At 47.4% G+C, this 19,695-nt stretch overlaps 2 protein-coding genes across 9 annotated transcripts in view; one reads left to right on the top strand and one right to left on the bottom strand.

The window, feature by feature from the left end:
- The first annotated feature begins 10,226 nt into the window (after window positions 1-10,226).
- On the top strand, window positions 10,227-12,461 carry ssr3 (signal sequence receptor, gamma). Its single transcript, XM_086215559.1, has 5 exons — window positions 10,227-10,455; window positions 10,746-10,872; window positions 11,130-11,228; window positions 11,673-11,804; window positions 12,202-12,461. The coding sequence occupies exons 1-5, from the start codon at window positions 10,323-10,325 to the stop codon at window positions 12,266-12,268; spliced, it is 558 nt and encodes a 185-aa protein (XP_086071685.1). The 5' UTR covers window positions 10,227-10,322; the 3' UTR covers window positions 12,269-12,461.
- Window positions 12,462-12,543: 82 nt separating this feature from the next.
- Window positions 12,544-19,695, bottom strand: part of kcnab1a (potassium voltage-gated channel subfamily A regulatory beta subunit 1a) — an 87,559-nt gene continuing 80,407 nt past the window's right edge. For 6 of the 8 annotated variants that reach the window (XM_086215553.1, XM_086215556.1, XM_086215558.1 and 3 more), the window contains 6 exons: window positions 18,844-18,929; window positions 17,595-17,715; window positions 17,302-17,396; window positions 16,606-16,726; window positions 16,265-16,353; window positions 12,544-16,142 (listed from right to left, as the gene is read on the bottom strand). In XM_086215553.1, coding sequence (XP_086071679.1) covers window positions 16,053-16,142; window positions 16,265-16,353; window positions 16,606-16,726; window positions 17,302-17,396; window positions 17,595-17,715; window positions 18,844-18,929 — 602 coding nt within the window. In that variant the 3' untranslated portion in view covers window positions 12,544-16,052. The remainder of the gene's footprint in view (window positions 16,143-16,264; window positions 16,354-16,605; window positions 16,727-17,301; window positions 17,397-17,594; window positions 17,716-18,843; window positions 18,930-19,695) is intronic. The other 2 variants (XR_015118107.1, XR_015118108.1) reach the window with 2 other exon arrangements.

The following is a 19,695-nucleotide window of genomic DNA, read 5'->3' as shown; positions in this document are numbered from 1 at the left end:
GTGTGTGTGTGTGTGTGTGTCTGGAGGCTCCTGAACTGCCAGCTGTACTATCAACATGCCCAGGGAGAGCCTTGCCTGGCAGGATAGAGGAGACAGAGAGGGGCCATGACCCACCTCTTTCCACGCTAACGCTTCCATGTTAACACAAGTCGTGCATGCATGTCTGTGTGAAAGAGGCAGAGTGAGCATGCATGTGTGTGTGTGTGTGTGTGTGTGTGTTGGATAGAAGGGGTGAGGGGCAGACAGTATGAGCGTGAGTGTGAGTGGGGAGGGGGAGGCAGAGGTGACTTGGAGGGCTTTCACATTTCATTAGGGCAGCAGTTCACACATGTAAACACACACTACCACTCACACACTTCCCGTCCGCCACGTCCACTCCTCATTTACCATCACTAACACGCTCACATGCAAACACGCACAGCACTCCTCTCATAAGACCGCTGCCTTCGTCTCAATCAGTCACACACACACATTTACACTCTCATGCAAATATGTCAACCTCTCGCAGGGAATTGGACATTAACTCTGATTCACACATGCCCCTTGAACATATGATCAAAGTGGCACGCACACCAGCAAACAGAGTCCCTCCGTGTTCACCATCTGACATGCATGCGGAGTATCATGCAAGTGTGTTTTTTATTACCATGAAATCAGCAGCCTTGTCACACAACCACTTCATGGCACACACAACAGCTATAGGTGGTGAGCAGACCTCACACCCACCCACCCACACACACACACACACACACAAGCCTGCAAAGAGAGCATGTGAGTTGTAGTCAAGAGGATGCAGGATGTCGTTTGAAGGGAAGCTGCAGAGCTTAACACCAGAGAAAAGATTCGTTGACCCGGCGTTGTTTATAGTTCGGACTGACATACTCAACAGGATTTACTACTCGTACTTTTAGAAAGTGCAGCAACACATTAGGTGTCATGTCAAGGCCACTGGGGCAACTGGGATCTTGAGATGTCGCCTCTCCAAACACCGCGGTCCAGCGTGCCCGCGCGTAACTTGATAGTGTCCATCCCGAGCATGTACAACACACAAATGAGTGTGGCTGCTGGGGATGTCTTCGCTGTGACCAAGGTCACCCAGGGCTACTCATCGCCACCTGGTGGTAAATGATCTCACATGAGCATCTGTGTTCCGATTGTCTTGAATTCTGCAGTCTCATGAGTCAGTGCACAAGTTTGAGATGTTCTGTGGACAACTTTTTCCGCGATGCATTTTGCTGTTGTCTCATATGAACTCCAGACAGTGATTCAGGCCTGGTTTCCTTCTGACAGACGCAGCACTCAACAGGAGATATTTTGTGTTCTCACCTTCCAGAAATACTCAGTTTGGCTCAGGCAGGGGTTGGTGGGTCGAGTGTGTCAGAGGCTGGACACAAACATCGCAGTTACGTTTCAGGTTCAGCTCATTTGCCAAACAGAACTTTCACATTTGAGATTCTAGAGAAAAAGCATCAACGATGATTAATCAGGAACAGCTGGACAGCGATGAGGCAGTCGGCACCAGCAGGACTCCTGGATTAGATATGAAACAGAGCAACAAGAATTCCTCTTATCTCACATGGATTCTCCAACTGCGCCATCTGACAACTGGGGCTCCCCACATGGTGCTGCACACATCCAAACTTCAGGCGTGTGTTTATACGTCCACGTGCAGGATGTACGCAACGATCCAGCAGTGTATACACACAAATTCTTCTCATTCAATATCTAATCCTATTTATTCTCTGAACAAGAACCTAGTTTAGAGTGGTGCAGATGAGGGAAATACTGTTCTGAACCGTTTCCTTTCACTTCAAACCTTTATTTAAACCCTCATTTTGGGTGGAGCCCAGCGCACAAGCAAAACAACACAACAATAAAAGACATAAACCACTGGTGCAACGGCTGAGCGGAGCACTTCTCCATTGGATGCTGCTCTTTCAAAATGAATCAGCGCCAACTGCTCTGGATTATGTCATCGGGGGGGCGTGTAGCGACCTGTTCCTAATTACATTCTGAAATCAAACAGGGCGCGTGATGTTTGTTTTACAGCTGTCGCGACAGCTCACATCTCCAGTCTGGAGTCCGGAAAAACATCACATTTCTGAGGATTTACTGCTTTGCGTTTCAGCAACAAAAAACACAACACATCCATCATCAGCGCCGTTCTCCAACAGACTTCCCCGAGACGACTCCAAGTGACTCCTCCAGTTTGACCCGCTTTATGTCCCTGAAGCGGTGTTGCTCCCGGGCTCCGATCCACAGACAGCAGGGACAGCGTAGTTCTTCACGTTCCCACAACCAAGAAGTCCAGTGACTTTTACAGTTTTTTATTACAATTTGGCTGATTGAGGCTTAATGACTAACATTCATAGAGCCAATCACTGATCTGCAGCTACACAGACATTTGAACTCAAACAGAGAAGAAGCTGTTTCACTGCTGCAGTCGTGCGTCCTGCGCTGATGATTCCAGCGACGAACCAATCGTATGCCTTAACAACACGGTCCAACCGTGGAGGTTACAACCTTGTTTGATCCAACTGATTTACTATCACATTGTTGGAAAGTGCAACTTGTTCTGGCGTAGCGCCCAGGGAGGCTAACAGGAGTGTCGTCTGAAAGCAGCACCGATGTCATCGTAGGGTCACAGCACTTCCAGACCTCTCGGCGTCCTGATATGAACACCACCAACTGTCATGCGGCTTCGAAGTATTTGACTTCACACCAGGAATTCAAACTTTGACCAAACTGGAGGCTCTCCACCCTGCATGAATAATTCTCTGGACCTTTCACTGTTCAACAAAGCAGAGATGGAGGAGCTGATTTGACTGAACGTCGGGGTGAACGTAGGTCGGTCATTACTGAGACAGCCGCTCAACATATTTTGGCTTTAACTCCTCGCAGCTGCTTCTACAACGGCGCATCTCCTGCCAAACAATCTCGTCAACCTTTTCTGGAGAGATTTCTCAGAGGTTGACGGTTGAGATTCTATAAATCAGGTCCAAGCAGATCATTCACAGCACATCCTCACAGCAGCTTTGTTGGTTCACGACCCCGCATGTCATCTGATACGATGCTCCAGTTGCCTTCTAAGTTGTGTTGGATCATTCAGGGCCAGCACAAAGTTCAGTCCGCTCCTCTGGTCGGGGTCGACGCCGGTATGTTAGCTTCTTTCCTTTATTGCAGCCGTGAGCCTGCTGTGATGGCAACTGAATCAGAAAGCCAGAATTTACTCCATGTTCCCTCAACGTTCATACTCACGTTCCATCAGTGGTTTTGTACATCAGTGGCGCATTATTCCTGACAGAGGGTGTGCAGGGGACGAGTAGATTACCATGGATGCTAAAAACACAAGATTACTACTAAATACTACAAAACTTTTTGATAAAATTGTGAAGTTTTTTATATGTAATGCCGCAAAGCTTTTTGTAACAAAAGCAAAGGAACAGCCTTGAGTTACAGAATCTCCTGGCACAGAGCAGCAGAACAAAAGGAGCATCGTGACCTCGGCTCTCTAATCTGAACACTCTGAAATTCACTCCAGTTCAATCTGTTTCTCTGAATTTCCCAAAAAGTTAATTTGACGTAGTTTTATAGAAAATTTCCGGTTCCTGCTCATATATTCCAGCATAGCTCCCAGTAAATCTCTTCAAAGCAAGAATGTGCGTGCATAATTGTTTGTGTGTTTGTAAGGGAGAGGTGGTGGTTGTGCGAGTCTGTGTGCGTGCGTGTGTGGGTGTGTATGTGTATGTGTGTGGGTGGGGGTGGAGGGGTGTGGATTCCTACTTCTTTGTTTGCCCAACACTCCCCACATCTTTGTTTATAGCTCCCCTCTGCTCTTTTCACACAGAATTGATGAAAAAGACACACAATAAACTTTTGCTCTTGGCAGCCATGTAGCGCACGCACGCACGCACACACACACATGCACACACACACACGCGCGCGCACACACACGCGCGCACACACACGCGCGCACACACACGCGTGCACACACACTGCTCCAAAACCCACTGCATTGACCTTTCCGATGCAGATGGAACAGCAGCTTCCCTCCACTGCCAAAATGTCAACATCTTTTGCTTTCTCTCATCATCTTCATGCATCCATGTCTCTGCACACTGGCAACACACACACACACACACACACACACACACACACACACACATGCAGGCATGCACGCACATCTTGTGCTCAGTATTCTCATTACTGGATTTGTTGAAGGATAAAAACTGCCACATAATTCATTCAAGAGCAAACAGCTTTGCAGCGATGACGGCTCAGTTTCAGTGCGCTAAGTTCGTATCTGAGCATTAATACAGAACAACCGTATCTGTTTGTTTCTGTGTCAGTACGCTGTCAAATCTGGGCTTGACTGGAGTGGAGGAATGGAGCCACGTGAGCGTGCGTTCGCCTAGAGGGTCACTACAACTGCCAGGGGAAGACGAGCCTGTGTCATCACTGTCCAGATAGTTATGACTCGGAGCGCCGAGGTCTAGCTGACCTGATAAATAATGTCTAACTGACTGCAGCAACACCTCCACACCAACAACAGCATGATTCACTGTGCTGTCGTCATCCTCAGCTGGGAAACATACGCTGCACAAGAAAAAGGAATAGAAAAAAAACAACAACACCGGCAAAAGTGAAGTCAGATTTTTTTTGTTCTTTAAATGATTCTGCCTCTGATTTTCAGTGAAGGCTGACAAAAAATATTGATTTAACCAGAGACAAGTAGATGAATTATCCCAGCCTGCAAAAGGTGTTCCACAGCCGTGAGAAAACATCTTTGTTCTGTGGAGGAGTAAATCACACCTTTGTCATTTCACCATGTTTTCATTGCAGAGGGAAGCTTTCACACATCTGAAAACTAAACCTAATGGGATTCATTGTCCTTTTTTGGTCATTTTTGTGCACTGTGATCGATCGCAATCAGTTACTTTTCCTGAGATCCAGACAGGCGGGACAACATGAGACGGGTCTCTGGTTGTAGTGACGTCTCCTGGTTGATCTCCTACTGGCCAAATTCTTGAACTGTTGTCCCAGGAGAGGCTTCCACTGACCTTCGGCCAGTAGGCCTGTGCTGCCTGTTACTGGGGGACTGGGTGAGATAATGGTCATCAACACATTTTGCTTAGAGAAGTGGTCATTTCTGGAATTGTGTGTGCCGTGAAAATTTCAGGTATTGTGAAATTGAAAGTGGCTTCAGTGTGTGTGTGTGTGTGTGTGTGTGTGTGTGTGTGTGTGTGTATACCTGACAAAATACATCTCAACCGCTATAAAGAAAACAGTGTGATCATGTGTTCTTGACATCAGCTGTGTGTGTCTGGTGGCATGCAATGATTTTATTGCTGTCACTTCAGCACATTTTCCAACCAAAGACGAGGGACGGGGACAGAAAAATAGATCAAAGTTTAGGTTTGGCCCCCGAGGTCTTTCCAGTCACACACAAACACACTCACATGCTTGCATGCAGGTTCACATGCAAGCACACACACCCCGAGGGTGAGGAGACTTTTTTATGGCAAAAGTGGTCAAAAAGTGTAAACACGTGTTTAGCATCCTTTGAAAAGACAAAGACTACACTCCCGTTTCTCCCTCCACCTCTCTGAGGGGCCCCCACTCTTGCCTCCACCGTATAACATTCCCGTGTTTGAGCCGATGGGGGAACATAAATCACAGAGCACAAAGGAGGTAGGAAGGGTGAAGCCGCAACACGCAACCATTGGAGCAAATGTCTGTGGAAGGGAAAGACATTATGGGTGGGGGTAGAACGCTCTTTGTGTAATTTGCGTGCAACGGAGAAAGAGGAGACTGTAAAATGAACCGATTAGTGCAGGACGGGGTTGACAGGCAGAGACACCTGCCTGACGACACTGGAGGCGCCATGCAACTGTTTCAGGGTCTGGTGACATCTCCTCTTTAGTTAAACAGAAGATTCTTCAGCCGTCCATGCATGAGGCCTGAGAGGTTCAGTTACAGCTGAAGGCAGAGCCAGGGCTCCTCCGGCCCCACACACGTCTCCTCCTTCTCATCACCCTCGGTGTGGAACCACAACTACTGTATTTCTGATGGTTTCTTACAATTTCGCTAAACTGCATATCTTCAAAAGTCACTTTGGGCCAGTGGGTGTCACGTGACCTACGTGTAGGCACCTGAGACTCTTCACAGATGGAGATGAGTGACTGTGTCCCACATCTCCAGCACGGACTGGGCCGTAAAGGTGTAGCAGGTTAGGCCCACATGTGTCATCTATCTGCGTTTGCATCTGGCTACATCGAATTAAGAAAAACACGTGCTAATGTAAGGTGGAAATGCACCGGGGCTGGGTGTGATCTGCTGCTCCACATCTGGAGCTCAGCTGGCTTCATTGTGTTCTAACGTCAATGTAATCGGTGAGAGGTGCTGGCACCCGTAGCACCACAACGTCATCGCTCCTCCACTGGGATTTCAACACGACACCGCTTAGCAGTTCTAGCATCAAAACCGCGAATGTGAGATTCTGATCCACGCAGCCGTCAGATGACGACAGCCATGTTCAACCCAACTAGCGAGTTCATTCAGATTCAGACCAACTGACAAAGACATTTCTAAACAAAAATGGGAGACCTCATTCGGCAATGGAAATAAAACATGTGGCGTGAGGTTGGCCCCTGACTGGCTGCAGCCTCAGAATCACAAGCAGGGTTAGGAGGGAACTTCCTACAACAGGGAAGTTCAAATATGTGTCGCTATGTAGTAGCAGACATGACATAATAACACACAAACATTGATGCTGGAAACACAAGCGTGGGGAAAAAAAATCTACTCTGTTTCAAGAGATCAAGAGGGAGCTTTACATTCATCCACTCAGTAAAAACAGGCAGTTACACAGAACAGTGACGTTCTGTCTTTGCTCTTCCCCTTTCAGCACGAAAAGAAGTTAAAAATAAGGCCGAAGGCTCAGAATCTGACCTCCATTTCTGGATTCTCTTTCTTCAAACGTGGTCGGGATCTTCTCAAAGGTTTGACTTCACAAAAGGAGTGCACTGACACCTCATCCTCCTCCAGATCGTTTATGAATCGACTTTGCATTGAAGTAGTTCACTGCTCTTTTACGTGACACGTGTATATTAGTTGGGCCCTTCGCTGTGATCGTATGTTCTACATAAACAGGTTGTGGGAGCTTAGAATTTTGTTTAAAAAAAAAAGAAAGATTGAATTGGAGCCAACAAAGCTCTGCAAAACTGCCAGATAGAAATTGGCGCTGATGAGGTTGCTGCACAAAAATGTACGCGTCAGCTTTTCATCCATACAGAAAGACTCACATTTTATGAGGAAAGCAGTATAACGTAGAATCGTCATGGGCTCCATTTGCACCTTTTCATCTTTAGTTTCGGAGAACAAAGCCGTGTTCACCTCTTTCTTTAGACCCATGAGGAGAAAATGGAGAAGCCCCACAAAAGAAGAAGAAGAAGAAGAAAAAAAAACAATAAGCTCTGAACGTAAGAGCTCAGTCATGCCACATGTCAGCGATGAAACATTAATACACTCTGTTCCTCTCTTAACCATCAGAAGAAGAAGATTTGTGCGACCACACGCCTGCTCAGGCAAACTTCAAACCGAGTGTGAGATATTTCTGAGGTGGCTGGAGGACTTTCATATCCCACACGAGTCTGTGGAAAAACACTTGGATCTGTCACCACTTTTCAATACTTTTTAAATCCCGAGAGAGAGAGAATTCCTTCACTTCGCTCATATTTCATACACGCTGTACCTGACTTTGTGTGCTTCTGAGGGAGTTTGTTTTTCTCCCTGGACTGAATTTATACAACTCTTTTTCTACCTTAATAGAACTCAAAGTACTTTATTCACCCGCAGAAAGAAGGGGAACCCTCTGGTCCCCCTGGTCCCTCTGGTCCCTCTGGTCCCTCTGGTCAGCGGACAGTCAGTCTAGGACCGGAGCGATGCCACCCTAGAAAATATAAATCGAGAAAAACACATTAGCAGTAATGTCACGGTATTTTCTAGGGGCAGCGGGGCTCAGAGGCGTCTCTCAGCGCTGTTGCTTCACAGGGTTTGCAGGTTCTCCCCGTGTCTGCGTGGGTTTCCTGCGGGTTCCTCCTCCAACTAAGACATTATGTTACGTTAATGCCCCTAACCAAGTTCCTGGCAGAAGATCTGGAGGGGGCGCCTCACACGGCCCTCGCTGCTCCGAGGAGGACAAGGAGAACTAGAGGACAATGAACATGTGACAGTAAAGATGTGGGGGCTCCCAGCTTTGTTCTTGTGACTGAAGAAAATTCAAAAATAATTCTGTAGGGAACTGCAAAGACTCTGCCTGTGTGTGTGTGTGTGTGTGTGTGTGTTTTGCTCTTCTTACAGCCCACGTTGGCTTCAGCCGGTCACTTTGTGTGTGTGCCCCTGTGGTTCTATCTGTGGCTTCACCAAAGCTAAAATAATCTGCCTCAAACATGTGCTCTCATACGGCGCGAGCGAGCGATGAGCAGCCGTGCCTGGCATTATGTTGGCAGGCCTTTTGGGATCACCGCCTCCTCTTTGCCTCCTTCTTGCACCCCTGAAGTGCATGGTTAATCCCTAAGCTCTATCCCCATTTGAAGACAGGGACATCACGCAAACCTGCCTGTATGCATTGCACTCACCATCACGCACATGCTGCTTGCTGCTGCAAACACAGAGAAGAAAGAGAACAGCGCAGCGGGGGGTTAAGCACTGCAGTGGCAGCAGCAGCAGGATGAATATTTGTTTTTCCATCTTCCTAAAATGTCTCCAGCAGCAGCGGCGGCAGACATGCGACACACTTGGGTGACTGATAAGAAAGAGAAGCTGCATCTGCAGCTGTCTGGCAACATCATCATCATCATCACGGCGTGTGTCTGAGCTGAAGGTGCCGGTGTCTTTGTGCGCATTTGAGCTGGAGACTGAAAGTTGCCCAGCAGAGACTTCTTCTCCTTTAGGAGGATTTAAACTGGTTTTTATTGTTGCGCTTTGGCGGCGGTTATTTCCTTAAAACTTTGTCTCTCAAAAATGTCTCTCTTGTTATTCAAGAGATTACAAATCCTTAAAATAAAGTAAATAAAGTCTAAATCACTCAGAGGCCATGACCTCACTCTCCTTGACTGCTTATAATTTGGTGATTTAAGAGCAACTATTGTCAGTCCCCCTGGAGAGGCTGCATGCTCTGACATGTAGATGTTGACCTCTAGTGGGTGAAACGGGAATCCTGCAGGAGAAGTTTGGTTTGCTCTCACATCATGACAGCTTCTGCTCCACCAGGTCGCGCCTGTCAAAGTGGAAAAATACAGAGCAGTGAGGACCGAAGGTGATGGGAGCGTCTAAGGAGGAAGAAGCAGAGCGACAGGCGGCAGGTTATTTTCTTCCTCCGATCAAAAATAAGAACAACAAGAAGCCGTTGCGATGGCGAAGTCAATAAACAGACGTCATCACTCAGCTTTGTCTGACAATTCGTTCATCCTTCGGGAGGTTTCATCCGTCTTTCCTTCATAACCAGCAGCTGCTGACTTTGAAAAGTGTTGGAAAAGACAGTAAAACAGGCTCATTCTGTCCTCATCACGCAGTCAACCTTTTCACTTCAGTCACTTTAACCAGGTTTCGCCTCTAAATTTGGGCAGTTTGTCCCCTTGGCGTATTTGGCTCATGGTGAAAGTGATTTGAAAGTCAAAACCTGTTGTTATATAAAAGAGTCAGCTTCCACATTACATAAAAGCCATCCTTTCACTTAGAGCTCTGTACATCATCAGATAATGATTGAAGTCCTTTGTCAAGGGTTGTTAGACGCACAGAATGTGTAAACTCACAGATGCAAACTGAAGTCTGTGCATAGACGCTCTCCCTGTCAGACAGTTTCCCTCCCACTGCTAAATATGATGCGTTATTTGATTACGCTGCGAGGACGCCAACGTTCCGGTCTGAGTGCTGCTGTCCTAACACCCTCCTACAACCTTATCTGAAAGAAGCAGACTGGGTTTTTCATCTCTCTACTCTTTTGGTGGCTTTTAATCCCTGGCGCGCTGCTGCACTGACATTTCTCATGTATATTCACGTCCTCCTGCCATTCCCTGAGTGAAAATGTTTGTTTTTTTAGTCGTGTCAATCGGCCCAGTCCAGTGAAACAGCAGCAGCAGCCACGTTCCCACCTGTGGAGGACGCCAGTGAGTCTGAGCGTCTCCTCTCCCTCCCACACGAAGAAGAAAGAGAAGCATTTCCGGGTTTATGCTGACGCGTCTCTCTTCTCCTCATCCACCGACGTGTCAGTCCACTTCAGTCCGGAGCAGAGCAGCAGAGGAGCCGCTGGAGCTTCAGTCATGGCACCGAAAGGCAGCAACAAGCAGCAGTCCGAGGAAGACCTTCTCCTGCAGGACTTCAGCCGGAATCTGTCGGCCAAGTCCACCGCCCTCTTCTACGGGAACGCGCTCATCGTGTCCGCTATCCCCATCTGTGAGTAGCCAGCTCGGCTAACAGGCTATGGACGCACCTGAGGGGTCAGACAGAGAAAAGTTGGTGGAAGAACAGCTGGTCGGAGTAAAGTAACCAGCAACGAGCTTAAAAACTAGCTGTAATACGTCAGGATAATAAGAACAAGGAAGGCGTGTGGCGTGGTAACGTGAGCATGTGCTGCTAACAATGAATGAACTCAGCTGGTGGCTGGTACGACACAGCTGACCACGGTGGGAACCAGCACAGGACACTAACCTCATCCGCTGTTGTGTGTCTGGCTGTCTGTCCAGGGCTGTTTTGGAGGATCTGGCACATGGACCTGGTCCAGTCTGCAGTCCTGTACGCGGTCATGACCCTGGTCAGCACCTACCTGGTGGCCTTCGCCTACAAGAACGTCAAGTTTGTCCTCAAGCACAAGTGAGAAGGAAAGACGTGCCTCCCTGCTGTGTCTCCCTCTAGAATGTTGATATTGACGAGAGAGAATCCACAGTTCAGGTTCCGGTTGGGTGTCACTGGTCAGATCCAGCTGTGGCTGGAAGAGCAATGACCTGGCACGATTTTAAAATCTGAACAAACCGCAGAGTCATGTTTTCTTCCTCTGTTGTAAATTTCATATGATGCATTACAGAAATAGCTTTGCTTTCTGAACCCCCCCATCTCTCTTGATCCTCTAGAGTTGCCCAGAAACGGGAGGATGCTGTTTCTAAGGAGGTAACCAGGAAGTTGTCGGAGGCGGACAACCGCAAGATGTCCCGTAAGGAGAAGGACGAGAGGTAAGCGGACCAATGTAACGTCTTCCTATCTCAGCGGTTCTTCAGTCACACCCACGATGATGGTGTCAGGCCTGGTTCCCAGACAGCCGCCCCCCCTGCACCCCAGACCTCCTGTCTCTGTTCACCCTCTCAAGTCACCTGGAGGTTGAACATCTTATTGAGCCAGAAATGTTCCGAGTCACCAGCTGTTAGTGTGTAGAGTCTAAACTGCCGACGCAGGCTCAGCCCCAGCTTTACCCAGATGTTGGGTTCAACTGGGCTTGCTGAGTCGCCCTCAAAATGATGTGACCAGTAAACTGCCTGTGACCCCCAAAAATACTGAGCTGCTGGGAAACGTGACACACAGACGCGTTACGGTCAATCATCTGGTGAAAAGGGAGGGGCTTTCACTCCCAGTATCACAGAACAAACCAGTTTATATTCTGTCATTTCCCGTTTGTCCAGGATCTTGTGGAAGAAGAACGAGGTCGCCGACTACGAGGCCACCACCTTCTCCATCTTCTACAACAACACACTCTTCCTGGTGCTCGTCATCATCGCCTCCTTCTTCTTGCTCAAGAATTTCAACCCCACCGTGTATCCTTTCAGTCCCGCACCGCAACGGCGACTTCCTCTGGAAACCTGATGCCTGCCAGTCGAGCTTTGGCGGGTTTCTGCTGGGGCCGATGAGTTCGGGGGGGGAACAAACGCTCTTCAGTCATTGCGGTAGTTCTCTTTAGATGTGTTGTGTAATTACTGTCACATGAAAGGCAGTCACAGACTTTTGAAGTAATTCCCAGGTTTGGAAAAGTCGTGGAAATTAACCATAAAAATACCTGAATATCGAAGTAAATGTGGTCAAGATCGACCTGAGGAAAATCTGTTTTCGGTAAAATGGATTTACACTTTTGTGTTCTGGTTGTGGTACAAATATGCAGAAGTTCTGCAAAGAACGTGCAGGGGTTGTTCAGTTCTCCTTAACCGACTTTCCCAGCAACTACATCCTGTCCATCAGCGCGTCGTCTGGACTCATCGCTCTGCTGTCCACCGGGTCCAAGTAGAAACAAGCAGATGATGGAGGGAGGGAGGAGTGGGCGTGGGCACAACAGGGGTTTCGTCGTTTTCACAAAGTTTTTGAACTGGGTTTGAGTGGGAGTGGAATGTCACATTTCAGCTTCATGAAATTCATGATCAAATTTCTGGAGGGTCTCTCTCCAGGTCAGTTTATTTTTTCCTTTTTTTAACAATAAAAGCAAAAGCAACCAAAGATGCTTCGTCGTGTGTGTGTGTGTGTGTGTCATAAAGATATTGATACGATTCAGACGCAGATGTTTCCATCAGCAAAGCATTTATTTATAATCACACTTTCATATCGACTATTTACAGGAGACGGAGGAATATGACACCGATGCTTTGCTCGTCACTTCCCAACAACAAAATGGTGCCCATAAATCATTTCCACCCACAAAGGAGAACGTTGATCCGTAGAACAGGTGACGGTACATTTTCATCAAAATCTTTTTAGTTTGGTTTCACACCGGAACAGGAAATAAGATCGTGTATAACTTGGTTCCATTTTGGCCTTCAGGCTTTTCGGCGAGACGGCAGACGTGCTGTCATCCTACGAAACGGGAAGATTTTATCCAGTGTCCTAACGTGAAACTTGTGTTGTTTCAGAGGAACTTGTAGCTGAGTATCGACGCTCAACGTCCCAGAACGATTCCAGGTGGTATTAATGACACCATCCATTCAATTCTGGCTGTAGTTTATTAGATTATTGAAATAAATGCACCGTCAGGGTCCACTTGAGGCCTAAAAGAACAACAATGGAATGAAACACTTGGGTAACCGAGCCCGTTAACAGGTTTTTGTTTTTCCATAACCAATTTGTGACCCTAAAAGTGATCCCAGGGCCCCATGTTGAGAACCACTGCTCGAGAGAGCACAGTTGGGAGCTCGTTGACTGCTGATTTACTTCATTGCGCTGCCTTAATTTTTCTTTAAATATTTCTTCCCAGACTGTCAGTAAACGTTTCCTTGAAGCTGTTTTCTCCCAAAAAACAACGACCAACAAATCTTAAAGGCCTGATCTTGGACCTGATCCAGTACACGGCCGTAGAACTGGACCGGTGTGTTGGTTATTCTCAAATTTAAGTCGAATGATTTTCATATGGAAGTTGTGAATATGTTGCTGAATTTCTCCAAATGAACAGCAGGCAGCACGGACGTTGCTGTCGATCAGGCGAACAAACGACAGGAATCGGCAGAAATGACCTCGCGTGTTCAGCACAACGGCGTCCAAACACCGTTTATCTCCTGGTGAAAGACATCCCTGATTAGTTTGTTCCTGTGGTGGGATTCAAGTCAAGGCACTCTGTTGGGTGGAGAAACCTCCACACACACACACACACATACACACACGCGCGCACACGTACACACAGGCTGCAACTGATGGGCGACTTGTTGACTTTCACACAAAGTAAAGTGTAACGAGTGTATGACATCACCTGTTGCTGCCACCAAGAGTCACAGTCAAAGGAGAACGAGGAGAATTCCCCAAAAATACTCTTCCAGTATCTATGTAGTAAAAATAAAACCAAAGTGTTCTGAGGGGAACGTGTGGGTCGTGAAGGACGTCCTACTGACCAGTACCTGATATTTACTTATGCTAATATAAACAAGTTCATACTCACGTTTTGTACACGCTGAACACCGTGTCAACATGTGAACTGGAAAAATAGCACTTTTGCTGAATTTCCAAGCCACTTGGAAGAGTCCATAAATCATGTCTTTACTGTTTGCTCATTTTTGACGATGAAGATGTTGACATGAATATCGGGAATCGCCACGTCATTGAAAAAAGACCGACATCGGCCAAGACTGACGACATGGCGACCTGGCACATCTCAAAGTTCAAAACCGCTGTGTGTGGTGGTAAATGGCTGATCAGCTTCACCAGGCTGCTCACGTAAGCCGGAAATCACAAATCAATCTTTTCAGGGACTGAAAACCTGGGTTTTGAGGAACGCTCGAGTGTATTTGTGCTGAAAGTCAACAGACGTGCGCCGAGGACGAGACAGCGACTCAACTGGAACCTGGCTGGAATCGGGCCTGTGATGGCTTGTTTCCCAGACGACACAGAACGAGAGTGGAGGATGTTGAGCCGGCAGGTCGGAGATGACAACTCAAGAACAAACAGTGAACTCCTCATGTCGTCATCTTACTTCACAACGACCTTTTGCTCCTCATCAATAACTGAAACGAGCTCCGCACGCATGTTTGGCTGCAGGAGGACGATGAGGAGGGACTTAAACACTGCAACTGGCGCAGTGATGCCGCGCAGGAGCAACAAAACTATTTACATCTTCTTTATACATTAACCCTAGAGTACAGTGAAGGCCTGCTGTGTAAGAGAGGCTTCTTGATGCTTCTGATTATGTACATGGAAAATCTTCCTGAACAATATCTCAAAATAAATTTTAACTATTCTAGAATAAATACTATAATCTCTGCCACGTCTTCTGTGCCTCTATCAAGCATGTAACCATGTGAGCAGCCAAGAAATCAGAATAATGCAGATTTTTATGCTTAAATCTGTTTGCAAGGTTCATTTTTGCAGTCAGCAGTGCAGGTTCAGTTGTCAGGCAGGGAAGGAGACAAGTCATGAATGCGGGAAAGGAGTCCACTTGGTGTGATAATGCATTTCTTCTCTCCTCTACTACAGTGAAGCAGCCATCTTCTAAACCAAAGGTGTGTGTGTGTGTGTGTGGGGGGGGGGGGGCGACATGCTTTGCTGGAGTAACAATATGTCCCACAATCCTCTGCTTCGCAAACTTGCGAAATGTCTGATTGAGTCTCCTCCTGGTTTAATCGTGTGCTTTGTTGAGAGGAGTCTGAGGCAAACGAGCAGGGAACGCATGCATCAGTTAATCTGCTGATCTTCAGCCTACAATACCAGAATACTAGGGCACGCTACTCTCCAGTTAGTCATAACATTTATGGGTAATATATTTGGTAGTATCTGATAGGTAGTTGATGTAATGCTAGTACAAGCTAACAGGAGCTATGTTGTCTTAGCGAGCCTAAAATCTCATGGAGAATCTCCATCTACTGTAGTTGAGCGTATTGTGCTCACGTTAGCATCTTAGCTGCTATACACTGCATAGCGATTGCATTGAAAGTGCGGACTGATCTAACAGAAGCGTCTTCCCGTTCCTGAAGTACCTGAAGTCTCACTTGAGTGCTGCACAGATTCTTCTGTGTCCCACGCATAAATAAACCATGTGCTCCTGGTGACGTTTGTGCTCAGAGGAAATAATTTGTGCCTGGAAGTCTGGCGGCCAGAGAAGCAGGTTGTGATGGTGTGAGAGGGAGAAGAACTAACGATGCTGTCTCGCTCAACAACTCCTGTCAAAGTGCTGCTGAGCAAGGCACGTATATTTCAAACGCTCTGCAGTGCTGCTCATGAAGTGAACGAGGAGCTCAGCCGTGTGACTGTTTCCCGCTCTGAGGAGGCTGCCGGGACGAGCAGCTGAACACCAGCACGGACGAACACCGCTGAGCTCTGCATAGTTAGATCTGAATGACTCGGTGCTAAACCTTGGTTTCTTTTGCTGGACTGCACCTGAAAGAACCCTGGTTAGTAGAGCAGGGTGGGTCTCAAACTGACGAGATGATGCGATGCTGGACTTGACAAGACCGTCTGATCCAGGCTGAGGTGGGCTGGAGCTGAGTGAGGGCCCTAGGAGAGAGAACCATGGACGGGAACAGAGAGGGGCGTGTCCATGGTAGCAGTGTGGTGAGTCGGTAGGAACAGTTGACCTCTAGGGTGTCCCCCGACCACGACTAGGAGCGGTAGTCCTTCTTACTGTACGGCCTGTTACCGAGGATGTGGTCGATTTCAGACACGACGTGAGACGTCATCTTAGGAAGGACCTGAGCAAAAGAGGGAGAACTGATGAGAACGATTGGGAGGGAAAAAAGAACGAGAAAGAATAAGACTAGATTGGTAGTCTAGAACATCATCTGTGGGAGCGATTGTTCCTGCGTGGTTCTACCTGTATGGCCCCGAGGTTCTCTGTGAGCTGTTCGGGGTTGGACGTTCCCAGCAGGACGGAGCTCACCCCTTCATTCCTCAGACACCACGCTGGGGAGAGACGGAGATGGAGTTCACAACATGGCCACTTGGTGGCGCACTTCTGCCTTTAATGGAGGTCAGTAACATTCTGTCACATGTAATTTATATTGTTTGAAATGTCATATTGGAAACTGTGTACTTTTTCAACTGCAGCAGAGCCTTCCAGAGGTTACTCTAACTTATCTGTAGCCACCAGATGTGAGTGCTGATGTGGTTTGGCACCCTCAGCGGTCCTTTTTCCGCCGGGGAGGGAAGTCTTACCCACAGCCAGCTGAGGCAGGGTGCAGCCAAACTTCTCTGCGATGTGGTTGAGCTCTTTCAGCTTGGCCTGCTGCTTTCTTCCATCCTCACTCACTATTTTCTCCTTCAGCCACTGGTACGACTGCAGGGAGCGGAGGAGGGGGTGTAAATGAGGGAATGTAAATATGGAACCAGAGAACAAAAGGGGACAGGAGGTGAAGTAGTTGACGGGAGAGAGGTCGAGGATGGGAGAGGTGGAGGCTGGAAGTGCAGATGAACGGAGCTCTCCAGACTCGTTGCATAACATAGTATCGACTGCAAAAGTGCTACAAACATGACGTTATTTATTCTATTCCAGTAACTTGTATTGATCCAAGTGAGCGAGGTACTTCTCATCTGCATGTTACTGATGGAAATCCTTGCATCATTCAACACCCCAACGATTCCGTATTAATTGACGTTCTTGGGGGTTTCTTTCTTCTTTCTTTCTCTCTCTCTTTTTTTTTTAATGTAGCCTTGCATAGCATAAAGACAGGGAGCCGTGGAGGAGCCGCTAGCTTGGCTGTCTGCTGAAGATAAACTTCACCTGCCAGCACATCCACAGCAAACTGCCTTCATTTAGTTCGGACAACAACCAGATCTAAAAGTTAAAAGTTGCAGTTTTTGGTAATTCACCCAGTTCATTCCTCCTCAGAGGATCACCGGCAGTTTACGTACCTTCATGGAGGCCCTTGAAGATTCCGGAATGCCATTTTCATACTTTCCTGTGATGATGCCGCACGCCAGCGGTGACCACGTCATCGCCCCGACTCCTGTCACCATGGAGACGGTAGCAAGTTAAACAGAAGGAGACACAGGGAGATGCGCCGAAAGGAGGAGTGTGAAGAAACGTGCAAGAACAGAAAATACACAGGAGGATGGGAAAGGGCCGATCCCCTCGGTGACAACACAGCAGCAGAGCTCCTTCATTTACCTCCATCAAACAAACGGGAGGGGAGTAGAGTACTTGCCGATCTTGTGGTAGAGTTCAGGTAGTTGGATTTCTACTTTCTCCCGCTGGAAGAGATGATACTCCGCCTGCTCACACACCGGAGGGATCAAATTAAACTGTCTCGCCACTGAATATGCCTCCTAAAGAAAAAAAGGGGGAGAACAGAAAGACACCGTGTCACAAACACAATATAAACTGTAATTCCGTGTTGATACATTTGTTCGCCTCTTTGTGACAATGAATAAAAAGACATAAAAGTGAAAGACAAGCAGAGACAGACAGTGACCGGCACTAATCAGCTTGTGGCAGCGTGGCACAAATTCAAACGCTCGCAGCAAGATCAGAATTCCATATCGCAACTCTCCCAGGCATCATATTCAAATTTCCTCATCTACCTCCTTATCTGGGTTTTGCACGTGTCCCCCGAGAACACACGCCAGAGGAAACACACTCTTTAAACACTTTTATTTCATAGGCCCCTGCTGCTGAGGACATGTCAGGATGAGAGAACAGTAGGAGGGGAATCCATTCAGTGTGACAAAAGGATAATGTCGCCGCCGTCACTCAGCTTACAAATTACTAGTTGCCCTTCCGTATTGCAGTATGCGTGCGTGTGGATACTGCAGCGCCGCCTGCTCACGTACGCTGCAACCCCGTGTTTACAACCCCCCCACCCTTCATTACTGACACAAACTAAATTACACCGCTTTCAAAGATATCTGCTCCTCGTCACCGGGATCACGGAGGGAGCACGTCGACACACTGAGGAGGGGGAGAGTGAAGAGGAGGGAGATGCGAGCGAAGGTGACGGGGGTGGGGGTGGGGGGGGTGGCGTCTTTGCTTCTTAAATGTCACTTGAAGTATCTGCTTATTCCATTTCTTTCTCTATACGTTCTAACGAGTTTGGCAGCAGGGTAAACCATTCCGGACAGGAGGAGGAACACACTCCTTTATCTCCGTTTATCTTTCTCTTCTTATTTCAGTTTCAAGGAAATGTGATCAAAGTTGTACACGACGTGCTTTTACCGTCGGCCGTACTACGGCAGAGCTGCACCTTGAAGCAATACTTAACCGACTTTGCCTTTCAAGTGCTCTCTAAGTCTCGAGCTATCACAGATGGGTTTTCTTCCCGCCTACATCATTTCTTTGTGACTCCAGAAGGCAGAAAGAGCCAGCCAGGTAAATCTAGCTTGCAGCTAAAGGCCTCTGACGGCTAACAACAGCAAAACTGTCCAGAAACTTCTCTTAATCCAGGAAGAAGCTCTTACCATGATCTCCATGGCCGTCCACCGAGACGTCCCCCAGTACATGGCCATCCCTTGGTTGATCACATAGGTCATGGCCCGGACGATTTCTGCAGCGATACAACCACATCCATCAGTCAGTCAGACGGAAGAAAACTGAATTACTGACGAGGAAGAGATCAATAAATGAGACTCTGTCGTTTTCAGGAAGCGCTAACTCACTCTGAGCGAATGTCTCACCACATTCAGCTCAGTTCTCAGCAGGAGCTGCTGGGTCAACGTTAGAACCACTTAAGAGAGAGAGAACATCTTCTTCCACCTTCAACCCAGAATGCTTCACTACACATTCCTTTCATCTGTAAGCAGCGGTGGGATTCGGGTAGAGTTTAAGGTTGGGATTAAAGCAGTAATTCAACCAGCATAGGTAAAGCATTCAGAGTTAATGGGCTTAATGACAGTTTACAGGGTAAGAGGGGTTATGAAAGAGGTTATAAATGCACGTTACAATTTATCTTCTGGTCACTCGTCTGAAAGACTGGAGGACACCAGGACAGGCAGCAGAGGGAAAAACCAGCAGAAACCACAAGATTCAGGAAAACTAATGAGCCAAACAATTATAGCCTCTAAAGTAATTTGATTGTGCACATGAAGGGGACTGTAACACACTGTAATACACTGGAAACATGAGAGCTGACAGAAAAAAGGGGCTGTTGAAACTCAGAGAAACAGTTTTAACACGTGACAAAGACTCAGTGCACACCGAGCGCCGACGTACGTCGACACGTTCGGAACCCACAGCTCCATAAAAGTAAACTGCCATCAAGAAAAAAAAAGGGTGTAAAACTCAGTAATCTGTGTGAAGTACAGTCAAATGAT

The sequence above is a fragment of the Aulostomus chinensis genome, chromosome 10 (genome assembly GCF_037954235.1).
Source record: "Aulostomus chinensis isolate RoL2024-O1b breed Wild chromosome 10, RoL_Achi_v1.0, whole genome shotgun sequence".
NCBI lineage: Eukaryota > Metazoa > Chordata > Actinopteri > Syngnathiformes > Aulostomidae > Aulostomus > Aulostomus chinensis.
Note: the sequence above shows the minus strand (reverse complement) of the source record. Positions and strands in the feature narration are given on the sequence as shown.

Excerpts from the sequence above, each read along its gene's own strand:
- ssr3 (XM_086215559.1), top strand. The coding sequence starts at position 10,323 with ATGGCACCGAAAGGCAGCAACAAGCAGCAGTCCGAGGAAGACCTTCTC. Across the intron at positions 10,873-11,129 it reads AAGTTTGTCCTCAAGCACAA|AGTTGCCCAGAAACGGGAGG; the intron begins GTGAGAAGGAAA and ends TTGATCCTCTAG. Across the intron at positions 11,805-12,201 it reads AAGAATTTCAACCCCACCGT|CAACTACATCCTGTCCATCA; the intron begins GTATCCTTTCAG and ends CGACTTTCCCAG.